This window comes from Xenopus laevis, chromosome 4S, assembly GCF_017654675.1.
Source record: "Xenopus laevis strain J_2021 chromosome 4S, Xenopus_laevis_v10.1, whole genome shotgun sequence".
NCBI classification, from domain to species: Eukaryota; Metazoa; Chordata; class Amphibia; order Anura; family Pipidae; genus Xenopus; species Xenopus laevis.
Window position 1 is genome coordinate 24,177,024 of NC_054378.1, and position 17,934 is coordinate 24,194,957.

General features: G+C 37.7%; 1 protein-coding gene across 4 annotated transcripts in view; it reads left to right on the forward strand.

Moving 5' to 3' along the window:
* The window catches only part of edc4.S (enhancer of mRNA decapping 4 S homeolog), a 78,727-nt gene that overhangs the window by 43,537 nt on the left and 17,256 nt on the right, over positions 1–17,934 (forward strand). For 3 of the 4 annotated variants that reach the window (XM_018260407.2, XM_041561082.1, XM_018260406.2), the window contains exons 13-23: positions 1,512–1,584; positions 2,954–3,045; positions 4,955–5,136; positions 6,886–6,974; positions 9,234–9,393; positions 10,173–10,633; positions 10,892–10,990; positions 12,498–12,641; positions 14,653–14,689; positions 15,289–15,469; positions 16,569–16,724. In XM_018260407.2, coding sequence (XP_018115896.1) covers positions 1,512–1,584; positions 2,954–3,045; positions 4,955–5,136; positions 6,886–6,974; positions 9,234–9,393; positions 10,173–10,633; positions 10,892–10,990; positions 12,498–12,641; positions 14,653–14,689; positions 15,289–15,469; positions 16,569–16,724 — 1,674 coding nt within the window. The remainder of the gene's footprint in view (positions 1–1,511; positions 1,585–2,953; positions 3,046–4,954; positions 5,137–6,885; positions 6,975–9,233; positions 9,394–10,172; positions 10,634–10,891; positions 10,991–12,497; positions 12,642–14,652; positions 14,690–15,288; positions 15,470–16,568; positions 16,725–17,934) is intronic. The other variant, XM_018260408.2, reaches the window with a different exon arrangement.

A 17,934-nucleotide genomic window follows, 5' to 3' on the forward strand; every position in this document is an offset into this window, starting at 1 on the left:
GAAGTCAGAGCCAAACAATGTACCAAGGGAGAATCAGAAGGCAATGTCAACAGGTCTGGGTCAAGGCAAGGTACTGCAGGTTCAGAAACATGAGTCAGACAAAGGTTAGGATCAACAGCAATCAAGAGTACAGGAGAAAGAACAGGAACTAAGCACTGATTACTGGAATTGGTAATTGTTTTATGTTTGGAAATTTGGAGCCAAAGTGTGCACATGGCCGCATTGAGACCTTGGGGACTGACACTCTCACGTCTGCGAAAGAGAGTCACCGCCAAGGTATATGCCTAAGACTGGACACATGTGCCCACTGGATCTGACCCCAGTTAGGAGCTTAATATTGTGTGGTCTAAAAGTATGCCACCAGAAGGGTAACTTGTCATGCTAGAACTCCGTTCAATTTTTTTTTTAATCAAAAGCTAAACTTCATTATATGGTACTTGCATAATATTTCTGTTTTCAGTTTGGCTAGCAAGATATGGCTTATGTTGTTTAAAGTGGACCCTGTCATCCAGACATAAAAAGGCATAGGAGTGGGGCAAGCAATTACTTTCACTTTCCATTCAGCACTTCCTAGCAGGTCCGGACTGAGAATTAAAATAGGCCTTGTCATTTCAGCTACACAGAGGCCCAATCAGCCCACACAGAAGCCCAATCAGCCCCCCCAGCCCACTTAATACTGACTTTCTATGGCACCTTATAGCAGCCCCTCTGGCATTTGCCAGAACCCACAGATTGCCAGTCCGGCCTGATTCCTAGATGTCACTGCTCTCCCTACATTCCCCCAGTTCTCTTAAACATTTCATTGTGTAGCCAGTGCATGGGGACAGACATGAGGTCCCCCATTCTGGTGCACAAACAAGATTCTGAGATGATGCAAGGCTTGCCTTAATGACAGTGTCCACAAAATGGCTCCTTCCTGCTTGCTATAATTATGAGTTCCCAGACTGATGGAAACAAGATTCAGTTAATTTATACGATGTAATTAAAGTTCATTTTGCTTGACTAAAGTGATAAAATAGAATTTGAAATACTTTTTTTTTTTTTGCGTGCCGGGTCCCATTTAATGGCAGGGATCTTAGATTTACACCTAAAATCAAAGCTTTTGTCACAAAATCCAAGTGTATTACCAGTTATCTATTAATATTTACTACACTCTTATGGACAGTGTATGTGGATCTCTAGCTGATTTACCAGTTGGAGTAAGGTCCGTGGCACATGGTGCTTCTTGAATGATTTATCCATAATGTTTCGAAGGCCCGCTCTGAGATAACCTGCAACCACTTTTTCTTTTGTTTGGACGGCAATAGTTACTTTTTTGTTTGGTACCATGTGTTTTGGCATATTGTCTGAATTCAACCTATGTGGTAGTGCCTTACGTGGATCAATCTAGGGTAGAAAAGTACACAGTAAATGCTAGTGAAAACAGCTCTATAATGACAGTGATGAAAAATCTTTTAATCTCCAAAAATGGTCATGTTTGCATGTTTACCTTTTTTTTTTTTTTTATGCAGAAGAGACCCTGGAGTGTGAATCAGTTGAGTCTGCAGCTGGTGTGCTTATAAAACTGTTTTGTGTACATACGAAGTAAGTACCAATTATAATTGTTACTCTCTGAAGTTTAGGCCAAGTTTTAATTTTACTCTCAGGACGCCTGGATTAGCAAATGCGTCCAAATCTCTTATCACATAATTGTTATTTGAAGGTGTAGTTCACCTTTATTACAATTATAAAAAAATTAGCAGATATAGTCATTTACATGATATTTGTAATTTGTTTAATTAAAAAAAATTATAAATATCTACCTGCAAACGTAGTGCTGCATAGATCCTTCAGTATTTCCTCTCTGCCCAAGCCAGTGGGATCGGTGACACCCTGGCTAACTAAGGTCCTGTCTAAATCATTCCAATGTTCCCAGCAGCCTGAAGGAAGTGCTGGCATGTTTGTCTACTGCGCATGCTCCCTTCATTTTCATATCCATGATCTGATGCCATTCAGCCAATTTGATAAATCAACAGCCGAAACAGCAAGAGCAGAGTCACTCACAGAAGCAAATGGTGATGGCACCTCCCTGCTAGTCCCTTTGCAAAGTGAAGATTCTATATGCAGCACTACCACTGCAGGTAGATTAAACCAAAATTAAAATACAACCAAAAATACAAATAACATGTAAATTAATGTATCTCCTTATTTTTTTTTTTTTTTAAAGCTGTTATAAAGGTGAACCACCCCTTTCAGGAAGGATATAGATACTTCATACCTGCCCTGTTAATGCACATTGGGCAAGAATGTGTACAATTAATAATATTAAAATAATGATGACTATAAATTAAGAAATGTCCCACTTTATTGGCAAGAATTTTTAGGCAGAGCTGCCCTAGGCACACGCACCCTGTCTGCCCCTTCTCCTATGCGGTTGACGCTTGTCATATCCCTTTTTCTTCAGTGCATTTCTGATATCACTGTTTGATGAGTTTTGCAGCTAGTATATTCTCTTTTTACATTAAAACACCCCAAAACATTTGTGCTTTGAATAGGGAGGGGGTGGAATAAAATTTTTGTTCCACAAACTAAGCAAGAAAACACTCAGGCAATTGAATGTAAGGAGTAAAACTATAAGTAACAGTCCAGTTTGTGTCATTGTCCTTAAAGCAATATATCTGACAAACAAGACTTAATGAAAGTCTTCTATTACACTTTGTAAAAGTAGTTTGTCTTGTTAGCATATAATAAGCAACATTTGTTCTTTGGGAGGAGTGCTCAGCCTAACACTCCAAAAAGATTCTGCGGTTATGTGAGGCAGCATACAGCACAAATAAACCTACTGTAATGTATTTTCATAGCAGTGACCTTTCCGTACTGTTCTTCCTAAAAAAAAAAACAGACCCAGTCAGGTGCTACTATGCTGTGTCAGTTACATTTCCCCCCTGGTCTTAGATGTCCTCTTGTCTTCCAGAGCACTGCAAGATGTACAGATCTGGTTTCAGCCCCAACAGAATGCAGAACCTGCTATATTGGAAACAGCTCAACCAACACAAGAAGATTATGGTATGTTTTTCCATGCTATGGCAGATTTGACATACTGTGTAAGAAATGACCAAGAATAAAATTACGGATATGTCAAAAATGTCTCTAAAATTGCAGCGACCGCAAAATGTTTAACTTATAGGACATATTTTACAAACTTATAACTCACTCACTTTCCCCAGTGCTGTGAGCCATCTTCTGCAGCTTCCTGATTCCTCTGTTTTAAGGTCTGACACCAGAAATGTGCAGTCGAAAGGTCTGGATCAGTTTCATTCATGCTAGCAGAGAAGGGGGTCCTAAGCTGTGCAAGATGGCATATATATCTCATAAAAGCTACAGATGTGAATCTCATTGCTGGTTGATGTGGCTCAATGTTATCTCTTCCAGGTCCAATATATTATCAAAGGAAAACTAAACCAAAAGATAGCTGCACTCAATTATTAGAGAAAATGCCTGGGTGCACACCACAGAAAAGTCAAATAGAATAATATATACAGCAAAGGTCTCAAGCAAGACGAAACGTTGGAATAATAAATAAACTTTATTTATTTTAACCATATTTCACATTCTCGGGTCTTAAAAGGTGAGAAGTAATACAAACATTCTCACAAACCCAAAATTGAAACCATATTTCAAAGTCCTGTGAGTGCCTTGCTTTATATAATATCATAATACATACTCTCTCTGGTCTTAAAAAGTGAGAAGTAATACAAAAATTCTCACAAACCCAAAATTAATATTCCTGCAAAGCATTGCCAAACTTAGCATTTCTGTGACATTTCTGAAAATCACCTAATCATATTGCCACATTTATCTTACACCCGAAGTAAAAATGCCATGAGTCTACTAAACTGTTAATGACCAGTATTGGATAGCTTTACCAAAGTAACATGTGACATGTAGGGACTGTACAATTAAATTTTAATTGCTATTTTTTTTTTTTTTTTTTTTAGCAATTTCGCTTCTGTAAACAAAGCTAACTGCATGTTATACAACCCCAGAAAAACATATATTTTTGGAAAGTACTTTTTCTGATGAATCCAAAATGGTTAAAAATGTCTTTCTAGTTCCAACTACAAATAAATGCAAAAAACACATCCTGAGCAATAATACAAGGATAAAAATCTTAGTGGCCAAAATGCCTTATGCACTAATTACGAAGCAGAGATATAAGGGAAAACACAAAAGACAAAACAGTAAATGCGTCCCTAAACATTTTTCACTTTTGGAGGGCTGCAATTGAGAGTCCCGATCTTTGAGTGCTACAGTAAGTAAGGGGGTGTTACAGTGAGCTTACTGGATGGTTGTCATGTCTGCTGTATGGAGGATGGTCCTCAAATAATAATGTCACTAAACCAACATGACATTAACCTTCGACTTTTTGCAAATGGGTTTGTCATCACTTCTGTCAAGCAGCTATAGCAAATACATTATCCAATACATTCTTGGAAGTTACAGGCTTGCCTGCCAACACAAAACAAGCGATACAAATTAGGCAGGCAAAGAGTCAAAGTTTAGTCAATTACCTAATTGATTGCTTTTTACAAAAACGCAGATTTTAAGACTTTCTTATTTCTTGTGTACTATCTTTGGAAGATGAACTACCCCTTTAATCATTCTCTTTTGAGGGTTACAAGGTGCAAAATCCAGTCATTGTTTTTAAACAATGCTTCTTACTGGTATTGCTATTTTAAAGTGAAGCAAATTTAAGAAAAACATCCCTGTGGTAATTCCTATCGTGTGTAAATTATCCAAGTAGCACATAGAATTGTTTCATTAGTCATTATGTACAGGTCATGATGTTCAGTATCTAGTATTAGTAAGGCTTAATCAACTTGACTTGCTCAGTAGTCTTGAGACTTGGCAGTGCTCATCCAAATGGTTTATTTGGTATATTTTCAGTTTGTGTTTTTTACATTTGTGTTTTTAGCCCTTCCTGGTCATATGCAAGGCATCAACACGGAGAGAATACCCTCCACACCAGGATCTATGCATGGCTCCCAGTCAGAGTTGTGCAGGATCTCTACCGACTTCCTACTCCTCTCTACTGATTCTGTTCCCAAACTGATGACTCCAGATGCATTCATGAGTCCTAGTGTATCACTGCAGCAGGTAACTTGAATAACTCATTTTGCCAGAAAGCAGAGCTGAGGCAAGGTCGTCCTTTTGGGGCTTCCACTGCCCCCCCCCCACACACACACACAGAGTAGAGAGAAGCAAAGAGCTGCTGCATATCAAGTCAGTTTTCCTGCAGCACACCAAGTCAGTTGTAGTGATTGCAAAAGTTGATTTATTTGCCCAAAAACCACATATCAAACAGGCAACGTTTCGGGCCCAGTGGACCCTTTATCAAGCTGCTGCATATAGCATGGCAAAAACATTTTGACTGTGTCTACATTGTGGCCACACCCCCACCTATCATGCCCATGTTACTAAAAATACACCATTTTTTGTGGCTGGAATGGCAGCATTAAAAGCACATAGTGCACCAGAAGACACACGCACAACTGTCCCCACTATTTCAAATTGTGGCACAAACACATTCCATGACACACTGTGGCACCTGCATTTCATGACAGAACACTGCATAAATGGCCTATGAGCACTCCATTAACCATATACTTGGCAGTAAGATCACTGACGTAATGGTCTTGAGAATTCCATTAACCCCAGACTAGCCAGTAAGATCACTGGGGAAATTACCATGATAACTCCAATAGTAAAGCTCAGCCATCTCCCACACACAAATTTGCCCATGGGCAGTTAGCCATAGCAACCAATCAGTGATTAAAATGCAACTGCAGGTAGAACAATAAATGCAACAATTTGATTGGTTGCCATAGGTTACTGCCCATGGGCAAATGTGCCCAGTGTTTAGAAAAATAATCCCACACGGCAAGGCTCTCGCAAGTTGCAAAAAAATGGCTTGGTTTTCTAGTGCTTGGGTACTATTCTCATATCTATCACTTGATGGAGCAAGGGAGCATTTTGCAATGCAAATGATTTATGAGTTTGTTTTGATCTATACCAGGGGTGTCCAAACTGCGGCCCGAGGGCCAAATGCGGCCCAGGATGCATATGAATGCGGCCCACTTTGGTTCCCGAGGAAACGTCATGTCGCAAAGGATATAGGAGGAGGGGGGACTCTGCCCATTGCCCAGTTAGTAATAATAATAAGTCTATTTAATATCCAGGTGTCCCATAATACAGTGTATAGCTCCATCTGGTTATCCAACTGGCATTGTATTTCTTTTCTGTGTATTTCCTTTACTTTTACAAATCAAACGTGTTTGTGTATATCATGTGTGGCCCCAGACAAATTTTTCTTTTTCCAATGTGGCCCTGCGAGCCAAAAGTTTGGACACCCCTGATCTATACGTTGCCTCTTACAGCCTCTATACCTCTGGTATAAAAATCACTTTCCACTCCACAAGGTCTATAATCACATAGCATTGGCATGATTTTTTTATTTCTGGTACACACACAAGATTTTGAAATGATTGTAAGCGTGACTTGTTTTGTGACAAAAAGTCACTCGATTTCCCCACCCTGCCCCTAACTTGCATAAGCAACCGGATTCGGTTCGGTTGGGCAGAAGGATTGGCCGGATCCGAATCCTGCTGAAAAAGACCGAATCCTGGCCGAATAATGAACCGAATCCTGTATTCGGTGCATCCCTAATGTAAGCTGATTACTGGAAATCTTACAAACCAAGTTTTTCAACCCCATCTCCTATTAAAAGTCTGTGATCTGTAAGGTTTTAGTTATTGTACATATGTCACAAAATGCACAAAAATATATTGTTTTTGTTATGTCATGCTTATATTGGGGCTGTTTAACATTTCACTCTCTTTGTAATAGGGTATTTCCTCTCCTGGGAGCATCATAAGCACACTTACAACGGTTACTCCTATTAGTAGTACATCAAACAGTGATACAGTCCTGGCCAGGTAAATAACTTGGTATGAAAATCATGCTATATGGGAGCTAATCAAAGGATCCTTAAGTAAACCGTGTTTTTTTAAAAAATGGGAAGAGGAATTAAAAATATCCTTATCAGATCAAGAGTGGAACTGTATTTGTAAAGCTAATATAGAGATATCAAAGGATACAAAACTGCAAGAATTTAGTTATAAGTTGATATCCAGATGGTACTACACACCAACTAAACTTCATAATATGTATGGAATGTCCGAGGTATGTTGGCGATGTGAAAAAGAGAAAGGAACATATGGTTTGAATGTGAGGTGATCAGGCCGTTCTGGGAATATGTCCTATCTGTAATGAGAAAATGGGAACCTATATACCAGATACAGACATAACACAAATTGTACTGCTTTATGACTATAAAAAGAAGAAAACTATTACTGATTCAGTAATCAAATTAATGATAGCTGTGGCAAGGAATATGATACCACATAAATGGAAAACAAAAACACCAATAAATAAAATAACATGGATTAAGGAAATTGAAGAAATAAGAGGTATAGAAGAAATAATAGCAAAAAAAAAGAGGTAAAATGAGCAAACACCATAAATTATGGGAACAATGGTGTGATTTCTTAGAGAATGAAGGACAATTAAGAAGGGGGTGACAGTACTAATTTCCTTATTATTATTTATTAATTAATGTTTTTTTTTGGTTTTTTTTTTAATTCTTCCTTTCTTTCTTTATGTATTTGTGTATACAGATAAATGTATTTAATGATTCATGATGACTATGCAATGAGAAAACATGTATTGCTGTATTGTTCTGTTATGTGTTTTACTCTTTGTTTTAACAAAAAAAAAAAACTGAATAAATAAATTTAATATAAAAAAGAAAATCATGCTATATGTTCTGCATTTTACCAAGGGTGCAGGCACCTTTCTTATGGTGAATGAAAATATTACATATTTTATAAATTAAGCTATAGAATTGAATATGTATTTTGCAGAATATTCCTCAGGCCTATTTAACAGGGCACTATTTTAAGAGCTAGGTCCTCTCAAGCAGAATTAGTTTGGTCAAAATATTCCTTTATTTAATTTATTCCTTCTCTTTTAATTTGTGACATCTAATGTCCAAATATTGTGGTGCAATGGATAGCACTGCTGTCTTGCAGTGCTATTGTCTTGAGGCTTTGTCTGCAAGGAGTTTGCAAGAATGTTTTCCTGCGTTTGCAAAGGTTTCCTCTGGGTGCTGCCAAAACATACAGGGAGGTTAAGTGGCTTCCAATAAAACTGACCATAGTAAGAATGTGATGGGGACCTTAGATTTTAAGCATCACAGGGAAGGGGACTGATGTAAAACACAGTGAAATATGTTGGTGCTCTAAATAGAATAATAATGTACATAATTCAAAGAATGGGTTTGTGTAGTACTCTATTTTGATACAGTGGTGCAACAAATATATGTTATCCTTTAGGCTAGTACATTGAAACATTTCCAGCATTTTTCCCAAAGTGACACAGAGGGGCACATTTACTAAGGGTCAAATTTCAAGGTGAAAAAACAATAATAGTTCGATAGTAGAAGTCGAAGAAGTTGTTTTTTTTTTTTTTTTTGATCGAATATGGCTATATTCGATCAAAGTAAAATAGTTCGATCAATTTGAAAATTCACTTTGAATTCACTTCGACCCTTAGTAAATGTGCCCCTAAGGGGCACATTTACTAAGGGTCGAATTTCAAAGTTAAAAAAGTTGAAATTCGACCATCGAATTTGATACTTTGATAGTCAAAGTATTTTTTCGGAGTAAAAAATCGATCGATCGATTAAATCCTTCATTTCGAACGATTTTACAAAAAAAAAAATACTTTGACTACTCAAAACTTAGCCGAACACTCAGAAAGGTTATAGGAGGTCCCCCATAGGCTTAACAGCAATTTGGCAGGTTTAAGGTGGGGAAGTGTTGAAGTCGAAGTTTCTTAAAGAGACAGCACTTCGATTTTCGAATTTGAAGTTTTTTCAATTCAAATCAAATTTTGGCCTATTCGATGGTCAAAGTACCGAAAAGTTACTTCGAAAATTCTAAGTTTTTGAATCGAAAATTCACTTCGACCCTTAGTAAATGGGCCCCTTATTCTTAAAAATCAGCATCCATATTGCCATAAAACACCCATGTTATAGGTCATTTGCGCAAATAATTTTTTTGGCACTTTATCAATGTCATAATTCTATTGCTATTCTATAGCTGCTATAACTGTACTACTACAAATTATTGCAGGTCATCCGAGGAGACACCTTTAAGCACAATTTTGCAGTTAGATGCCAGTGTCACACTTAGTAACACGTCACGTGATGGAAACCTTCAATCCAGTTCTAGAAATCCAGTCGTTGTCATCCCAGTAAAGTCTGAGACAATTGTTTTGAAACCAGCTGCTCAGGTACAAATTATTGTACATTTTGTGATCAAGGATAACCACGTGCGTATGACAGGAAGGAGTTGGTGTTTTATCTGGTGTAAATATTTTCGGTGCTTTTAAAAACCTAAAAGATATTTTGCAAAATTTGTGATCTAATAAGAAATGTAAAATAAAGATAAACAAAAGACTGTGGCTGACCTAAATGCCATATACAGTACTGTAACTGGCCAGTGGTCTCGGCAGGTGGCAAGCTCTAAAGTCACACTATGTATTCATAGTTAATGAGTGAAAATAAGAACCTACTTACTTAAACAATTGAATCACTCAAATACGTAAATAAACTGGAAAGAAATGATTTTGAAATTGGTGCTCAGAATACTTTGTACACTAGTCATACTGTGTAGCAAAACTTTTGCTGGCAAAAAAAGCAACGATGCAGACAAAAAAGTGCAATAAAACATGTAACTTCATAACCCACAGCACATCCGTCTAAGTTGACCATTTATTAAATTATGCTCATTCATGCCATTATTATCCCCTGTTCCTGAACACTCGCATAATAGCCAAACAACAGTTTACTTAGGCAGTCTATACTTACTTCATCTAAGGGACAGACCCTGGATTGAGCATGGTGAAAGCCACAATATCAAAGGCCAACTCCTCTGTATTTTCCCAGGTCATGTATTCACATTTTTATTTGGCTATCCTGTGAGATTTTAATAATTTAAGTGTGTATATGTATCTGATGAATGGAACTGTGTATGTAAAGTATAATTGCTGCCATATTTTCTTTAAATCAGGTGGCACTCTCCAACCATCCTCTAGAACTGAAAGATTTGGATCCTTTGGTTGTACCACAACCCTCTCCCACACGTGAACGTTCTCCTGATGTCATATCCAGTGCATCAACTGCCATACCTCAGGACATTCCAGAAATAGCTTCTGAGACACTACAGCGTAGTTATATTTCTTCCGTACCATCGGGCTTTTCTGTTGAAGGATGTGACTCCTCTCATCACACTGACAGCATGAGCTCTGCTGCGTCTGCTTTGCATTTACTTTCTCCACATAATCTTTCTTCTTTAGATCATGGTCATAGACCAATGATTATTGGATCTTCAATAGTGGATAATGAGCGAATCAGTGCTCCGTCTTTGCTAGAGAGCACAATTCAAGAAGATAATGTGGATATAGGCTTACCACAGCCTTGGCCTGCAGCACCTGACATTACCAAAGAGACAAGAAATAATTTGGTAGACAGGTATTGTTGAATTGTACCTAAATTACTATAAAAAAATTCCTGATTATGATGTAAAAAATGTAATTAGAAATCTTCCCAGTTTTCTATAGAAAAGTTAAATAAAATGCATCCAAAATAATCCTATATGGAAGGCCATTAATTAATTTAATCTGGGACATTCTCTCTTGCATATTTCCACAGTTTATAAGATGCTCTAGCCAGAACAAGTCATAGTAGTGTTCACATTTTTGAGAATGCGAATTTCTGCTTAATTTCCAGTTCAAGAAATGGTCAAGACAGGGGAGACAACTCGTTTCACAGACATAACTACCACCTACTCCAACAGCATGACAGTCAAGATGCCAATGCTGTACAGAGGTAAACTGGAATATTGTTTATCATTTTGAACATCTTAACAGAACATAATATTCACAAATAGAAGTTGGTACACGTATGGGACGTGTTTTCCAGAATTTTTGGGACCAGGGTTTTTCCAGATAACAGATCTCTACGTAATTTGACCATCACACCTTATATCTTAGTTTGGATCAAGTACACAGTACTGTGTTGTTATTATTATAGAGTAGTGATCCCCAACCAGTAGCTCGTGAGCAACATGTTGCTCACCAACCCATTGGATGTTGCTCCCAGTGACCTCCAAGCAGGTGCTTATTATTGAATTCCAGGCTTGGAGGCAAGTTTTGGTTGTATAAAACCAACTGTACTGCTACCAAATGGCCAATCACTGCACTTATTTGGCACCCCAAGAATATTTTTCATGCTTGTGTTGCTCCCCAACTCCTTTTACATCTATCTGAATGTTGCTCACAAGTTCAAAAAGTTGGGGATCCCTGTTAGAGAAAAAGAAAATAATTTTTAAAAATTTGGAAATTGAATGAAGTCTATAAGAGATGGCCTTCCTGTAATTTGGAGCTTTCCTGATAACAGATCCTATACCTGTAGTGGAAAAATCACTGCTTCTAAACACTAAGAGACGCATGTAAATTTCCAGAATTTTGTTGTCCATATTGAATAATATTGAATAACAGCTTTGAGAGGCAGGGACGAAAGTTGAAAAACTGCCTCCTTACTTATTTCTATGGCATATTGCCTTCATATATGGATGCAGTCGTTTGTCATTTGATGGTTACTTGAAAAACATTATGGTCCATGTTTCCAAGTGATAATGATATAACAACTGATTTTGAGTGTTTTATCCCTGCCTCCACTCATAATCCATGTGCCTTGATACTACCATTTGGTAGTACTTTTTTACCTTTTTATGCAACTTTTAAACATACTGAGGCACAATGAATAGCTTAAGGGCAAACTTGTGTTCATTTATCCTGCTTGTTATGAGGTTCGGCCAATAGGTCCCCAGTACAGTAAGACGTGTTAATATTCAGGTGCTTGCCTATATTCCACTTAAGGCCAATCTGCATCCAATACATCTATAATAGTAATTCTATTAAAAACTTAGTGGTGATTAAACAGCTGACTGATCGACCTGTTGCCTGAGCTGTCAGATATTTCCTGTAATTCACTTTTGATGGCCTCATAGCATTGAGTAACATATTTAGCAGAATTGAAGAGAATAGAAAACTCTGATTTCTGTATAGTCCTGTAGAAATGTTTAATATGATTTAAAATTGTAAAAATCTACAGCAATGACTTCACTAGGCATCTCAATGTAGCCACTTTGGTTTGTAATGTTGTACTAAAAATCGTAAATGGTTGGCAGTAAAAGTGGGTACAGCATACTTTTTGCTTCAGCTCCTAAAAAGAGAAATAATGCAATATAGGTAAGCAAAAATATCCTTTCCACACTTTGCAAGCTAATGAAAAATCACAATACAACTCAACTCCAATCTCTTCTGTCCTTAAGTGATCATGATGATGTGGCCAGTTTGGCATCCATTTCTGGCAGCTTTGGAAGCAAGGGTCAACATCTCCCCATCAAGGACTGGAAGAGCAAATTATCACCGCACTCCTCTCCAAAACTAAGTCGGAAATCAAAGAAAGATGAAATGTGAGTTAAAGGGGTTTTTTGCCTTCGAACACGGTTTTCATTTCAGTTGGTTTCAGATTATTCACCAGAAATAAAGATTTTTTTTCCAATGACTTTGTATTTTCTGTTTATAATCGTTTTTTTTCTAATCTAATAATTTTTCACCTTAGCTCGGAGGGGGGGTCACCTACTCTTTAGCTGTTTTAAATCAATACATTTAGTTGATACATTTGTTATCTTTGTCGCTGCTGAGCAGAATCCCTGACTTTCATTAAAGGCAGCTGTAAGAATTGATACAATAGTTGCTAATATTCCACAGATACTGCTGAGATATGTACCAACTAGTTGTATCAACTAAATGTAGCGAACTGTAATAGTTCAGAATGTCCCTGGATCACTGAGCTGCCAGGCTGAAACACCAGGCAGGAACATTAAACTTTAACCTTAAATTTTGGGAAAACTGTAAAATAATAAAAGATAAAAGCAATTGAAAAAAGGCTTTATTTCTGGTGATCAATATGAAAACAACTGAACTGAAAAAAGTGTTTGGAAGGTGAACAACCTCTTTAAGGCAAGCTCATTTTGTGAAGGAATGGTTAATTCAATTCACTATAGGTCTTGAAAGATATTAGTGGCTGTTTTTGAAGGCCTAAATTGTCTTTCCTTTACTTTAATTTTAAAAAACGTACCCATATAAAAAATCTGAGCATTATCAAAAGACCTTTTCCTCCTCTTCTAAAATGTTATTACTACTGCCAGGCCATTCAGCAGAACTGCCCAGAAGAAGGCATTAATTATATCGGCAAAAAAACATTTTTTTAGTTTAATAGTAGGAATTAGATGGCAAATAAATAGCTAAAATATGTGCTCTGTAGAGAAGTAAAATTATTCAGCAGTGATGGGTGAATCTGGCCCGTTTTGCTTCAAGAAAATTTCGTCAAAATACATTGAAGTCTATAAGCGACAAAGACGTGCAACAGATTTTTTGATGCGCAACAAATTCTTTCACCCATTATAGTTTATGGGCGTTATTTTCGCGGCAAAACCTGGTGGAACATTTCAGGTGTTAGTTGCTGAAAGAAGTGTAGAAAGCAGAGATGACAGTGGGACAGTGGCACCGTATTTTGATCATTGTAATCAAAATGCATATCTCTTCATAGCATTCTTTAAATTCAAGCGAATGAGAAATGAATGCTTGCAGAAATGGCATTTTCCTCCCCTACAACTTGCAAAAGTTGACCATTTCAAAAGTGTGTATGGTAGGAACCTTTGACTGTAAACTCCACTTGTGCAAGAGTTTTTTGTGAATTTTGTATAAATTCTGTAAACATGGCAATAATAATAAGAGGGCAAGTGTATTCATAAATATTAGTGGTCCAAAATGGAACAAGGCAAATCACGGGAATAGCTGTCATGCAGCATGCCGCCCAGCCGACCTTAAGTTTGCATGGGGCACACAGGTTGGGGCACGATGCAGATCTCCTGTGCTCCCATGTTAAATCAAAGCATGAGCATGCGAGCGATCGGGGAGGGGTTGTAATCGGGGTGGCCTCTGGACAACATGGAGCAGAATCTGGCCCTCTGACTGCATAGATAAGGTAGTGCAATTTGAATGGATGGAAGTAAGAATGTTTGTTAAGGTTAATTTTTTTACCTTGGCTTCTAAATTTTATATTTTTCTTTGAGATTTGTATGTACTTTGTGTTATTCATTTACTTTGTCTTTTTATTAAGTTTATCAAATTATATACCTAAAACTATTAAGAATGAATATACTACTAAACCCTTGCAAATTGCACTTCTCATGAAAAATATATCATACTGTGCAGCCTTTATTTGAATTTTAAACTTTAATATCCTTAAATGATACCGTTTCATTTAGAACTCTTTTGATGTGTGCCTGCCTGGATTTCAAATTGCAATTTATATACAAGTTTGCATAGATCAATACACTGTATGCACTGCATCTGTATGTGCCATGCAGCAAGTAAATAATAAGGGTTGTTTATATTTTTAATTTTTTGTCATTCTAGGGAACTTGCACAATCTCCCCGAATTTCAGACCACCTGGTGAGTGAGTCCAGGTTTACATATGGTTTTTACTTTTTATAAATTGGAATTGTTTATACAGTAAATGTATTTAAAGGCATTTAAATGGAATGGGAAGTTAGAGACTTTTCTGTACTATAATTTATAGTAAGAAATGTATTGTATTGCTTATAAAAGAATTAAAGTTGATCATTTCTGTGCTCAGTGGCAAGTGCCCCTCTACACTCACACTGAATGGGCAGGAGGAATTACATGGGGAGAATGGAGACTTTTTACTTCTGTTACAAAAAATATCAAACAATTTATCAAAAGTGGCATAAGCCAAGAAAAGCATTTTTGTATTCCTCTATGAATCTATTATGCTTTAAAACGTAATTTAAAACGTAATTCTTCGTAGCTTTGCATTGAATTTTCACTCAGTTTCCAATAGACACTTCAGTACTGACAACTGAAACAATGGTTTAATCCAGTCTATGAGTCACAACTTGCTGCAAAATTGTGGTTTTCTTAATAATCTTGTTAAGATTTTTTAAACTAAATATAACGTATAATATGTAAAAGTGACTTATTCTTACTAATTAAAGTTTATGTTTTCTCTTATGTCCTACATTGAATTCAAGGTAAATTTGGAGTTACAAGAAGAATTGCTATGTATGTTGCGCAGCCAACAGAAAGAATTGTGTGAACTACGTCAGAATCAGCTGGAACTGATGAAGAAACTGACAGACCATATGGATGCTGTCCAGAGCTCCATTATGGGACATGTTGAACGTGTAATTGATACTCAGCAAGAAGAGGAACGTATCCTTTTAAGGCCTGGTTTCAAATATACACCGGCCCGCAGCCTTCGCAATGAAATTAATAATAATGCGGCCCACCAGCACAGTAGGATCATCCACTCACGTAGTAATAGATATGTACTGGCACTTGTGACGCGCCGCTGAAGGTGTTACTGGCACGTAGTGACGCGCTGCTCTCGCATACCTATTTAGTTTACTGTACTGGCACGTCTGTACATCTATTGACACCTTCAGCCCTAAAGAAGTATGCAAGAGCGGCGCGTCACTACGTGCCAGTAAGACCTTCAGCGGTGCGTCACTAAGTGCCAGTACGTGTCCATAAAAAAAATCACAAAATTACCTTTGTACCAAACAAGCTAATGTATATAAATCCTACATTCCAATTCCCTTTTGGTGTACTGAACTTATGGTTTATTTACACTCACCAGTCCCCCAGCAAAAATGTGACTGAGCAGAAAGACTATTTTGCGCCCCTTTCTAATGAACCTTCAAGCACCAGCTAATAGAGGCAGACGTAAGAAATTCCTTATTCATAAGGCTGAAGGCTACCATTTGTACACAAACCTATGATTAGTTTATATAATAATCCTGCATATTAGAGCAAATAAGGAAGTCTCCAACCTAAGGAACCCATGATGCAATTAATGTTTTTTATTAAATATGGCTGTATACTGTGCATCATTTATATATCTAATACCGGATGGATATTCGTTCCTTAGGTTGGACTCTGTCATGTGTCTTCCATAATTATGTTGTTTTGAGCCCAAAGTTATTTGGGAGTTTTGATATCATGACTTATTTTAGAAGAAGTTCCTATGGTTTCATCTATTATTATTAACATGTATTTATATAGCGCCAACATATTGCGTAGCACTGTAATCTAGATTTCTGTTTTATTTTATCTGTAGTTTGATTATGACAAGGCACGCATCTCATTTTAAATCCACTTCTGTGGAATTTTGTGTACATTTCTTGAATTGTATTGTAAAAATGTCAAAACATAATGTAGTTCTCCCACACACTTACAGGTATCTGTCTTGGAATGCACATAAAATCAATAAGCACATTTGTTACTTAACTAAATTCCTATTATCATTCAGAAAGGAGAGTTGAGCGAATTTTAAGTGATGGACACGAAAGGAATGGTCAGCTGCAGGAGTACCTTTCACAACAACTTTCCCATTCATTGTCTGGATCTCTTTGCAACCGTCTGGATAAGATCATAAGGGAAGAGATGAAAAAGACTGTTTCTCAGTGTAAGTAAATATCTAGTCTCAGCAAGTTTGTATATTTGAGAAATCTATGTCTACAATATGTACAATATATTTCACATACCTAGTTCATGCTGGATTATTTTTCATAGTGTATCCTTATCTATCTATAAATTCTATAAATAAATCTATAAAGTCTATAAATTCAAAGGATTATTTAAAGGGAAGCTTTTCTTTGGACTGGAATTAGACAAAATCATAGATCAAGCACAAGGAGGCAAAAGTACTCCTCTCCCTCAACCAAAATCACGTTGTTCCTTTCGGAGGGGTCAATTTATCACACCAAAGGATCCAGAGCTTCCTCAGGCAGGGACTATTCCTGTCAAAATTCAAGCACCAAACCACGGTGGGGTCTTCCAGAGGTGAACCTCATGGCATCACGACAGAACTGCAAAGTGCCTTATTTCATGGCAAGTTGTTGGTACCCACTGGCATCGGCAGCAGATGCCCTTGCGGTCCCTTGGAACTTTGATCTGGCATACGCGTTGCCGCCACTGACACTATTACCTTGGGTTCTCAAGAAAATTAAGTGATAACGTACTACAGTGATTCTGATTGCACCTCACAACGGGCTTGGTTCACCGACTTGGTGAACCTCAGCATTTCATAGCCCTGGCAACTCCCGCAGATTCCAAACTTTCTTTCCTAGGGTCCCATTTGCCACCCGGATCAGAGCTTTCTCAATTTGACAGCGTGGCTCTTGAGACAATAGTTCTCTTCCCCAGTGGTTTCTACGATGCTGGTCGCCTGCAAACCTGTGTCTGCACAATCCTACCACCTTGTTTGGAAGACCTAACGGGAGTGGTGTCTTCAGCGAAACACTCCATTCGACAAGTTTTTGGTTCCACAAGTCCTGGCCTTCTTACAAACTGGCATGGACAAGGGTCCGTTCTCAGTTCTTTTTCAGAGGCGCCTAGCCACCATACCAGATGTCTGCACGTTCCTACAGGGAGTTACACACCTCCGTGGTTATACCTTACCACCCTGGGACCTCAACTTGGTCCTTTCAAGTCAGCAACCTTACTTGGTGTTTCATTCCGACTGGGCAGTGCTTTGTTCTGTCCCTTCATTTGTCCCTAAAGTGGTCAGCGCATTTCTCATTAATGATTCCAACCCTCTGTCCCAAGCCACGCACCCCTAAAGAGGACCCTTTTCGAGCACACAAATTTTACCTTGACCATACTAGGGAAATCAG